This window comes from Leptosomus discolor, chromosome 5 (assembly GCF_034619465.1).
Source record: "Leptosomus discolor isolate bLepDis1 chromosome 5, bLepDis1.hap2, whole genome shotgun sequence".
NCBI lineage: Eukaryota > Metazoa > Chordata > Aves > Leptosomiformes > Leptosomidae > Leptosomus > Leptosomus discolor.
The window spans coordinates 2,754,016-2,765,763 of record NC_141395.1 but is presented as its reverse complement, the minus strand read 5'-3'; the positions used below and the strand labels follow the sequence as shown (position 1 = coordinate 2,765,763).

Here is an 11,748-nt window from a genome sequence, read left to right as displayed (position 1 = left end):
TCCCTGGACATGGTATAGCAGGACCGACTGCTGGTGTCTCTCCAGAAGCATTTGCAGTCATTCCTGGTGCATTCAAGGAGATCATATTGTTTATGATTTCAAGGATTGCGTGGTAACAAAGAGCTGATATAAACATGAGGCAAAGATAGTATCAGATGTGTACCAGCGCTATAAATTTCACACATCAAACCCTGCCAGTATAAACCTGTGGCTGACTCTGTGTGGGTTGGTTCAGTTACAGTGCAGATTAGTTTGTGCTGCTGTCTTAAACTGGTGGTGGAAGGACATTGCTGACCGGTTTCTTACTACTGGGAAACACTCTAGTGTTGTGTTGTTGTAGAAAGCAACGTATAGCATCTGTGCTTTCAGTGAAGCAAGGACGTTTTTGCCATGAGCGCTTGGACCCTGACACTCGGACCAGTAACACTGGGCAAAGTTACTTTACCTTTTCTTCATATTCCTCCGGTTCAAAATTTGAGTTTGTACTGGCACATGTGTGATACCAAACCCTTTGTGACTTGGGACGAGGTTGCAACTAAGATTGGAGGAAAGGGAAGGGGGGGGGCCCGATTTTTTTGGTACCCTTTATTCTTTCTAAGCAGCTGGGGAAAAAAGGAAAGAAACCACCCAAGGTGGTGAGATAACGACCGAGAGTAAAGCAGTGAAGGCTGATGTCAGTGAATTCACTGCAGGCATCAGCGTTGGGTAGAAGAGCACGCTTTTCAGGTTTATGAACTCAGCTGCTGCATAGCTTAAATCTTAGGTTTGAAATCCAACTGAATGTGAAGCTTGTGAAAAATATTCTGTGTGTGGTACAGAAACTGTCATACCTTCTAATTTGTCTGATCCCACAGGGCCATTCTCATTTCAAAAGATTTTGATGAATTTGAAGTAGGACTGCATGCTAACATTTTCTCCTAGCACGTTTTTTTCTGTGCATATCTTGATTTGACATTTTAATTTGAAAGGGAATGTAGTATTTATTTCACAAGTGGAAATCGTGTAGGTTCTCATTTCTGTTGTCTAGAATGTCTTATGTCTTATTGTCTAGAATGGTATCTATAGAAATATACAGGTATCTCTTGGTTTCGTTGGAGCAATGCTGTTGTCCCACCTTTCTCATGTTCTAAACCAGGTCTTGAAGAACAACATTCTTGTGTTGCAGCAGTGTTACCCTGTAGTAACGTGCAGTAGTATTACCTCGCAGTCTTGTTGAATATGAGTGACTTTAGCTTGGCAGGAGTAAAGAAGCCTTTTCAATACTGACTGTGATCTGGAGCTAAACTTGTAGAAGGATACTGAAAATCAGAATTTTGTCTTCTACGTTCAGCTGGTTGGATGTTCACTGGGACCTCCAGCTGATGTAAACTGGGGTCCCAGTAGCTCGTGTACAGAGAGGTAGGTCTGCTTAAAACTTCGATCCCACCATTTGCAGTGAGGTTGAACAGTTAATGAAGGTGTAATCCACTGAGGTATTTAGCAAAATGTGCTGTAAAATGAGTAATGTCAAACTGATTTTTGCAGAAGTGCTCTGATGAGCTCAGGGAAAGAAAAAACGCTGCTTATTCCTGTGATCTCTTTTCTCTAGAGTTAGATTAAGTTCCTATTTCCACTCTCGCACAGGTGGGAGGGAGAGATTTAGAACAGTTGCACATGTGATCTGGAGAAGCTGTTACAAGCTCAAGTGTAAAACATTTGGTCATCCATAGCTTTGACAAAGTGCAATCCTTTGAGGAAATCATATACTTGCAGAAGGGAATAAGAAATGTATCCCTCATTAATGGATTTTTAGATAGAATAAATTACTTTCCAGAGATGATCAGGGATTCTGAATTTTAAAATAAATGTCAGTGCTCAGGACTAGTTTTTGCTGAGCAGTTTAGCTGTAAAAGGAGTGAAGTGTAATGCAGATTTCATTCCATGGATCTTCTCTGTTGTATGAGCTTAAAAACAAATGCATGTTTTATCCTTGCAAATACTTCACTTCAGTGGTACTGCGCAGATTTATCACGTTAATCATACATTATTTTGTTCAAAATCACTGCAGTTGTATGTATTGTGTAGTCAGACACCTCCACGTCTCGCAATCGGTTTGCATCACAACTTCCCATGCCAGCATTATACCCCAAGCCAGATGATGTTGCCATTGCCAGATCTGTATGTATTTTATAAGATCTTAGATAAAGAACTCTGTAATTTCTTGTAATTAAGACCAATTTTAGTTCCAGACACGGCTGAGTGTACTGGGGGTGAAGATAAAGAAAAGTATTGTGTTTAGAAATAATGTTGATAACTTAAATTTTATTGTGTCAGTCTTACTAGTTGCAGATGTCTGTCAGTGTAATGTAAAATCTGTTTTCTGGTGTTATTCTGTACTGATGGTAACATGCTATGAGGCAAAAAGCCAGGAAATAGGAACTTCAACTCAGTAGGTGAGAAAAGGTAGAACTTTTGTAACAAATAGTTTCAATTTGCAGATCTGTAGTAGTATTTTGGGGTTTTTTAAACTCTTCAAATATTTCTTTTCACCCCCTTTTTATTTTAAATGTGCTCTGCCTGTTTCCCAAAGAAAATGAAGGGTTTCTGTTATTCATTCCATCCACTTATTCACTCCCTGAGTTTTGAAGTGGGGTAAATGGTGGCTACAGCTCAAATTAAATGGTCTCCAGAGGCAAACATGAGAATGGCAGTATTTGTCGAAGAAATGGGGAAGCCAAGGAGCTATTTTTGTCCTTTTAGCTAAGTTGAAGTGTCAGGTTTGGCCTTTCTGATTTGTGGTAGGGAACACCTGATGATGTCAGGTGTTGGTTTTAACTTTTCCAGCCCTTAACTCACATACCTTTCTGCCTATGTATTTCTAACTCTTATGTCCTGAAGTGGCATTTAACAAGCTTACCATAAGCATTTGCAATTATCTAATAGCACCTGAAAATTGCTTATTAAATGACAGGAGGAAGTGTCATTTGCATTCCATATCTGATGTTAAATCTGCTAATCCTCCACCGAGTCTGCCAGGAAAAACAATGTAGACAGACTTGAATTTTATTAAAAACAGGAATTGAGCTTCCCACTCTTCTATGGCACACTGCAAGATAAACCTTAAAATCTCCTGGAATATATTAATTATGTCAGCCATTGTATTCCTCATTGTTTTCTTGGAATGTGCTTTAGTTACAGGCTCTTCACAGGCTGTACATTAACAGCCCTTCCCTCTTGCATCTTCTTGCCTCACCCCAGGAAGGCTGTGTCTCCGTGTTTGCTCTTGTTTATACAAGTTAATCTGCTGTATTGTGACAGTTTTTTTCCTTCAATAATGAAAGTTCCTAATTGGGCGTAATGAAATCACGCTACTAGATAGTATTATGTGAAAGCACGACGGAGATAAGAGACTGTGAAGAAAATAAGCATTTTAAAGATTTTTGGATAAGATATGAAAGCCATTTTTCTGCCCGTATTTTCCTATTTTCTTTGAGAATGACTGCTGGTGCAGCTGTGTAACTAAGACTATGTCAAACGACATCCATTATTTATTGGCCTGGTTAGCAAACAACGACACCTTTGACTACAGCAGGTTGTGAGGTCAGTTTACCGTGCCTTAACGCCGACTGAAGACTAGCTTTTTTGTATTTATATTCTCTAAATTTTTCCATTTGGCACGAACTTCTCTGAGGAAAGCAATAGGAACTACTTGGGGGAGGGGAGCAGGAGAGGGCTTGGACTTGCAGAAAGTTGGCACAAGTGTAATTGTGCCTTTTATTTGCTATCCAGGTGCATCAGATCCGGTTACAGACCAGTCTCCCCATAAAGGCAAACTTTCCTCCACCGAGTAGAAACTGCAGAAAATACACGTTACATTTTGCAGCTGTTACGCCTTGAAATGAGTCAGTCCCCTGCCTTCCTACAGAGTGGGTTTGAAAGCGTTAAATGCTGTTGAGCTGCCCAAAATACACTGAAATTTGCCAGTTGATTAAAACTGGCCTGCCAATTTAAAAATAACTTGCTGGTGATATTCAAAGGGCCTAAACAGAGCTATTCTGCAAGGGAACCCTGGAGAAGGATGTTGGCACTACAGGCACACAAGGGATTCTTCTCATACTCTTCCCAGCAGCGCTCAAGCAGCCTGTGGGCATTAAGGGCCCGATACTGCCCGGCTAGAGTCGGTGAAAACTGGATCCCTGGCTGTCCAGGGACACCGGAGCGAGGCAATTAGGATCAGGAATGTGTGGCTCTGAAAATTTGTACCTATGTACTGGAGTTGCCATGCTTTTAACTCCCCATGCTGGCCTCAGTTTCCGTACTTTTTTATTATTATTATTTTAATAAATAAAATATGTAGCAGTTCTGCTTTTGAGCTAGTACGTGTTCTGCGTGGAAGGACGCTTTACGGTGTCCTAGCAAAGGAAACAGAGATTGAGATGGTACCAAGTGTGTCGCCCCCTCCCAGGGCTTGGGGACCAGCTTACTCTGGCACAGGTAGCGGCACCTCCCGACCAGGTTTGGTTTGGCGCAGCGTTACTGGCCGTAACCATGGCCGTGCCATCCCCTTGCCTCTGTCTTCCTCCGAGAGGCAAGGCTGAGCAGGGGGAGGTAGGGAAACGTGGCTCAACGCGGTGAAATTCCTCCTCGCTGTTAACAGTAGCTTTAATCTCTTTCTGCAGACTGTGATGGATGACGGGAGATACCTATGGGAAAGCGTAGGAAAGGACAACCTGCAAGCAGAGTGACAGGAGGGATGTGTCTTCTACACCAGCAGAAGGGGACGTGACCGAAGAGCTGGCTAATTCGGTTGTGCGTGATTGCTACTCATACTCTGTGCTTTGGGGGTACTTTTTGGGTTTTTTTTTGAATCACCATGTAAGAATTCTCCTCTGTGTGGGAAATTAAGATTTCTTAAGTTGGCCTTTGTGCATCTTTAGCTGTTAATTTTTTCCCAGATTGACTATTTTCATGGAAAGTATAATTGTATTGAAATTACGCTAATGTGATTTGCTTCCTGTGGCATTTTCTATTACATTGGCTTTAAGTCTTCAACTCATTCAGAATAATGGTTGTGGTATTAATAAAGGGGTTTGGTGCACTACGGTGCTTCCTTCTCTTGGTTAGATCATGGAAACCTGATCCAAAGAACCTTAAAGCAGAAGAGTGGGATGGGATAATACAGGGAATTGTTGTCTATGAAGAAAAGAAGAAATTTGTCAGCTGGAATAGAAATTTTGTTGCCTCTTGACACTGGGATAAAAGGTTATTTTGTGAGCAAAACTTGACTTGAAGAATCTTAGGTACAGGTAGCAAAGGACAGCGTTTTTAAAACACTAACTTGAAATGAACTGTGTAAAACAAAAGGAACTTGAGGGAGAGATGTTGTCTCCAACATAAAGTGGTAGAGCTAAGAATGCTAGAGGAAGGAGAAATTAAGTTGGATAGGGTGTTGGGTCATTTGTGAATTATAGTAGCAGCCCTGCCTCCTCTTTTCCCTTCCTCCTGTCCTGGAGAATGCCACATTCTGCTGATCTGGCTTGGAAAATATTGAAGGGTCATGGGATAGGCTTTGGAGGCAACAGCTCAGGGCCAGAACACGATGTGGGTTGACTTGTCAGCAGAAAGGCATCCAGTCATGATGGAAAAATTGGAAAAACTCACTAAAACTAAGTGTACATTTGAAATGGGCACCACGAGTACGTGTTGGTGAGACAAGCCAAGTGGGTTATAAACAGCCCGTCTTTAATGCTGCAGAATGTCACTGTGCAAATATCATGTGCTTAATCAGAGAGAACTCTGGTTTGGTTTTATTTTGCATTCTGCAGTGGTGTTAGGGATTTGGCCAACGTTTTTGTGTTCCTGTTTCAGTAAGGAATGAACCGGGAGGGGGACCTGTTTGCTAATAACCTCTACTCTGGAGGCGGATGGTTGCTTTGCTCTCTTAGGTTACCTTGCTGCTGATTAGTGCTTCTATTTTGGTCATAGTATGTGTTGAAAGTTTGGGCATCTCTAGAGCGTGAAAAGTATATTCATCTGGTATTATCTGTCCCACCCAGGTCGTTCCCTGAATAATGGTTTTCCCTTGCAAGAGAAGTAAACTCATCCTCGTGGAAGGACTTTAAGGTCCCTTCCAACCCAAACTAATCTGTGGTTCTATGATTGAGTAGTCTCCTTGCTTCACTTTTTGTCTTTCATTTGTCTTTTATGACGTTGGGGCATCACAGGGAAGAGGGAATCTGTATTTCTGCAATAGGATAGCACTCAATAAGGCAGAGCCATACTGTGTAGTTCAGGTGCTTCTTTGGATATTTCGTTATAAAAACTACCACACTTCCAGGTTTCTATCTTAATTTTCAATATAAATAAGGACATACAGTGTTTCAGCTAATTAGTTCCTTCAGGACAGGCTTACGATGATCGGTTGCTGTTTGTTTTCACAGATGATTCTTCTTAATCCTTTAGATCCTGGGCTACAGTCAGAAGAAATCTGGACCATCCACAGCAAATAGTCTTGGAGGTGCACTGGAAGTAGAGGTACGCTGTGGCTTTCTCGGGGTCTACTGAAATATATTCATAGAGCCATGATTTAAACAACAACTCTTAAGTAGGATGGCTGAACTGCCGACGCATAAAGCTGGACTTTGTCGATTGGTTTGTTGGCAAAACCATCTTTCAGATAATTCCTGTCAACTGGAGAAAAAACCCAACAAAAGCAGGAAAAAGGAGGTCCTTTGACTTCTCTGCCATGGTCTCGAATACCATTTCCAGGGCAGCGCGGGGATTCACTCAGAGCTTTCCTGTGCAGGCGTGGTGCGCCTCGACGCAGGCCTGTGCCGGGGCGTGCAGAGAGATTCCTGAAGGACTGCGCTTGGCAGCTCAAAGCGACGCCTCTGGTTTGGCGGGAGCCTCCACTCGAGCTTGTTTCTCCTGCTGGGAATTTGCATGGGCGGATGGGCGGAGGGCCATCGCCGCTGATTCTGCTTTTCAGTATCTGAACTAGGTCTCCAGCATCTCTGCAGTTTCACGGCGTCGCTGTGTGTCAATCTGCCGTACGTACCTGCCTGTATCTAAATACCAGACTGACCCAAACGTTCATTGCTTAGTTGTTTTTCCCTATAAAGGCCTACCAAAGTACCTGGGGAGCCCCAGATGAAAGTGCAAAGCACGCCCAAAATGTGCATCTCACCTCTCTGAACGTTCTCCTGTGTGGTTCTCCGAGGTGTGTGTGCCATCACGAGGTATCCTCCTTAGCATTTCTTTGGTATGCACTTTAAAAAGAAAAAAAAAATCTAATCTACACCTGTGATCTTGAATGCTGTGCCATGGGAAGTGCACTTAGAATTCAGGTGATGTAGCTTATCTGAAGGCAATGGGCATACATTGGTCTCTATCAGGGAAGGAATCGCTCGTGGGTTCTAGGCTGTTGGTGTTTAAAATGTCGCTTTTCTGCATTTTGCTTGCTTTGATGGTATTGTCAGCCTGTCCGTTGCAAGTAGGATATCAAAGAGCTCCGTTTTGGTGTTGATTTTTAGGAGTGCTTACAAGGAATCTGTGAGATTGACATTGCTTGGAAGGACAGGTTAAAGAAATAATGCTAACTTTTGTTAAGTTTGTGGAAGTTTAAGTACTCTGTACAGGCTCCTGGCCAGCAGAAGGCAGTAACTGCTCAGCTTTGTTCGGCGCTGCGTGCTTGCTTGCCTGAGCCATCTTCACAGTAGAGATCTACGGACTGAATTTTCAAGGTTTCAGGAATAGTTCATAGGAAATTTATTGTTCTACGTGCTTAGTTCTTTATGATTGCCCCTAAATAATGTGTTCTCTTTCTGTCCTAGATCTAAGAGTTTTGCTTTTCATGTACAGTAATACTCAGCATGTTGTTACTCTGTCACATGCTGGCCGGAGCCTTGCTTCCGTTCTTCATCCTTTCAGGAAATTTGGTTTCAGCTGAGAACATCAACTTTTACAACGTGAGACCTCCACTAGACCGTAAGTAGGCAGTGCTGCTTTTTTTTTGTGGCTGCAATTGTAGCTTTTTTTCAGTCCTTTGGTTTTTAAGTGTTTTGTCTTCTCCAAACACGAAGGATAAAAAGTTTAAAATAAAACTTCTGCTTTTCAACCCACAGCAGTTTGCTTTATTTCTAAGATTTTGTAAGCTGGCTGAATGGCAACAAACAATTGTGTGCATTGCTAAGTTAAAGACTGCATGAGGGCTTTCACATTTTAAGTGCTTTTATTATATTTTTTTTTGTCTCTGAAATGTCTTCCTACAGAGCAAATGACGCAGTGGATTTCTCATAAATAATACAGAACAGATGATTTTGTCTTTTATCTTGTTGGGGGTTTTACAAGGGAAAGAATAGGTGTGCTGTATGCAATTAATTCAAACTGAAGGTAATTAAAAACCTTGTGAGACCTGTGAAGCCAGTTGTCACTAATAGCATCCTTTTTTTGCCTCTTATCTAGCGTCAGAAGCGTTCTATCCCTTCATTTACGGGGAGAAGCTTTTTGTTACAGTGTCGTTAAAGCAGTCAGGACAGCCAGATATGATAGGTACCTGTGTGCAGCCAGGGGACTGTGCATCTGAAAATCATTTCTGTGCTTGTATAATGTAGGATTTTAGAGTCATCCTCTTGAGCCCTTTGACAAAGGGATCCGGCTTCTTCAGAGCTGGAGATCAAGATCTGAAACTGGTTTTGAAGGTGTCGTTTTTTCATCAAGGGCATCAAAAACCATTTGAATGTCGATTGTGTTCTGTAGCCGTACGAACACACATGCGGATGCAGCGTCGTGGGCATGTTTATATGATGTGCTCTCTTCCCTCTTTTTTCCCACCACTGCTTAAACGGTGTTTGGCACTGGGAGAGGACGAAAACAGGAGGGGGTGTTTTAGAGTTCAGGCGTAGCAAAACCAGTTACAAACGTTAAAGCTTTCTACAAAACTTGTTGCGTGGGTTTTATTTGTCTGGCAGTGATGAGGTATCATGGAAAATATGTGAATGTGTGTAATGTGTTTTTGCCAGTTATGTGTGTACAAGCGCTTACAGTATTACTTTGAATATTTTATTTTTTTTCTTAATTCTTGCAAACTTACTGTGTTTTAATACTTTTAAAGCCACTCCATTTCCAAACAGTTTTAAGTGCTTTACTTGTGATAATGCAGTGGACAATTACAACTGTAACAGATGGGCTGAAGATAGATGGTGTCCTGAAAGTAAGTGCATCTGTACTAAGGGGATTCTTTATCATAGTTATGTTTGCTTTTCCCTGACTCAGCCGTCTTGTAGCAGCCTAACTGGGTGGGATTAACATGCCAACTCAGGGGTGCCCTCAGTTATCTTATTAGTGATACTGACTCATGTGATTTCTGCTGGGGTGAATATTCTGACCACTTTAGAGTGCAAAGAACAGTGAAAAATTATTTTTTAATATATATATATATGTATAAAAGATTTGATTATAATGTATAACAGTACATTACTACTATAGTAATTAATGTATTATTAATATATCAAAAATATATTGAGTGTGTGTGTGTGTGTGTGTGTGTGTGTGTGTGTGTATGTGTGTGTGTGTGTGTGTGTGTGTGTGTGTGTGTGTGTATGTGTGTGTGTGTGTATGTGTGTGTGTGTGTATATATGTGTGTGTGTGTGTATATGTATGTGTGTGTATATATATATATCTAGCTATGTGCTTCCTAGGGATTAATTTTAAAGATGCTATTTAAAAAGGATACCCTTTGTGGCCTTATCCCCTTCCTTTTGGATGTGATCCCAAGATGTAATGGTCTCTCTAGGCTATAAGCTTGCTTGTGAGCAGCGAGACCTGACTGGCTAGGGATCATACCTGTATGAGAGAATGGTAGATACCTAGGAAAGAAGAGAAATGTTTCCTCATTTTATTTCGCAGTGATGTTCACAGTAACAGTGGGAAAGGGGAAGAAATGGGCTAGAGGAATGAGGAAACATGTCCAAAACAAAACCAGCAAGAATGTGCTGCAAAAAAGAGTAGGGGATGGATGGTAATTGTGTAGATTATAGCGCTAATAAGTAGTTTAAATGATAGAAGCCTTTCCGGAGGTTTGAAGGGTCAGTTAAGCTTAAGATTTCATCACTAATTAATTTCTTGATAAATGATATTTTGATCAAGTTGAAAAATGGCTTTATACAACCAAACTTAAGTTATTTTTATGGGAATATTTTGCACTTTATGCAAATAAACATTTTAAATTTTATTTTGTAGGTACGCAGTACTGTTTGACAGTTCATCTCTTCACAGACCATGGGAAGAGTACATCGGTCACCAAAAAATGTGCCACTGGAGAAGAATGCCACTTTGTGGGCTGCCACCGTCACCGAGCGAGTGGCCACACAGTAAGCACCCCACTTGGCCCGAGAGCAGCACACTGCTTTTGAGGTTTGCATCTCAGTACTTGTTTTTCCTGCTGAGCTGAAGAGGATGTGCCAAGATATGCTCTCCAGTATTTAACAATAGAAATCAAATTTCTGCCACAGACGCATGACTACCCCTGCTTTCCTGTTTGGGCTGCTGTGGAGCAACCTCTAAAGAAACACCTGAGCTTTCTGGGGCGTTGCTTGTGTGTGTCTGAATCGACTGCCCTTGATTTCAGCAGGTTTTGCTGGGCTGAGGGCACGAAATGACTATGCAGCCTGCCTTCTGCTGCATTTTGTCTTGGGAGAGTTCTTGTGCCTTTGGGTTAGATAAAAATAGGCGTTCCCTTGGCTTTTCCAGCAAGGACTGTCAAGTAAGGAAAATGATTTTCAGATTCCCCCCTGAAAACCGGCTGTGTCAGCGGTTCTGTGGCACTAGAAAACTGACCAACAGAAAGTCCGAAGCTCAGCATGCAAAGCTACACTGAATGCAAAGGCTTGAGGGGAAAAAAGAAAGGAAACGGAGTTTTTACAGTCAGGGGTTTTTTAGCTTAAAAAGTTGAAACTTGAAACATTCAAGTGCATGTTTTTAGCTCATGTGTTGGAAGGGGAAGCGGGGGAAGCTTTAAGCTTTCCCTGTGAACTCGTCGGCACAGCCACCATGGCTGTACGGCGTGACGTCACCGTGCCGAAGCCCGGTGACGGCACCAGGGGATGAGCTGCTTTAGGAGGGCCGTGGTGCCCGGTTTGGGAGAGAAGCGGTGGCCCATGTGCTCCACCTTGGCTCAGGCTGCCAGGTGGAAGCGATGCCTCGGTTCAGCTGTAACCTTGGCAGCCCCTTGAAGGAACGTGTGTCTCCCAGAGCCGCCGCTGAACCACCCCGTGTCCAGTGACCTCCTTTTTCCCCGCAGGAGTGTGTTTCTTGCTGTGAAGGCATGATCTGCAACGTCGAGATACCAACCAACCACACCAACGCCGTCTTGGCTGTATTGCACGCCCGGAGAACGTCGGGTGGCAGCAGGCGGACAGTCAACGTTGCAGTGCTGGTGTCGGCCGTGATGGTGGCCTTGTCGTGACGCAGCACCCTCCCGTCACCTCTGCCCGAGAGGGCCCCCCTTTCTGCGGGCCGTAAGGGGATTGTTTCAGTCTGGGCAAGGGGAAATCGCTGACACTTCTTAATTACAGAAAGTGTAAGGGGACGGTGGAGAGACAAGTGTACATCCTGAAGTCCTTGGATGTCCTAGTGAGGATACTTCATATGGCCTGCAGTATTTTAAAAAAAAAAAAAACAACCCCCCAACAACCCCCATGTTGACTAGGCAGTGGGGTGAACTCCAGATATCGTGATTCACTATTTCATGGTGAAAATGCACATATGCTT

General features: G+C 42.6%; 1 protein-coding gene across 1 annotated transcript; it reads left to right on the top strand.

Annotated features, from left to right (window-relative positions):
* Positions 1–7,850: 7,850 nt before the first annotated feature.
* LYPD6B (LY6/PLAUR domain containing 6B) lies at positions 7,851–11,443 on the top strand. Its single transcript, XM_009948964.1, has 4 exons — positions 7,851–7,965; positions 9,092–9,190; positions 10,219–10,349; positions 11,279–11,443. Exons 1-4 carry the CDS (start codon positions 7,851–7,853, stop codon positions 11,441–11,443), a joined length of 510 nt encoding a protein of 169 aa, XP_009947266.1.
* The last annotated feature ends 305 nt before the right edge of the window (positions 11,444–11,748 follow it).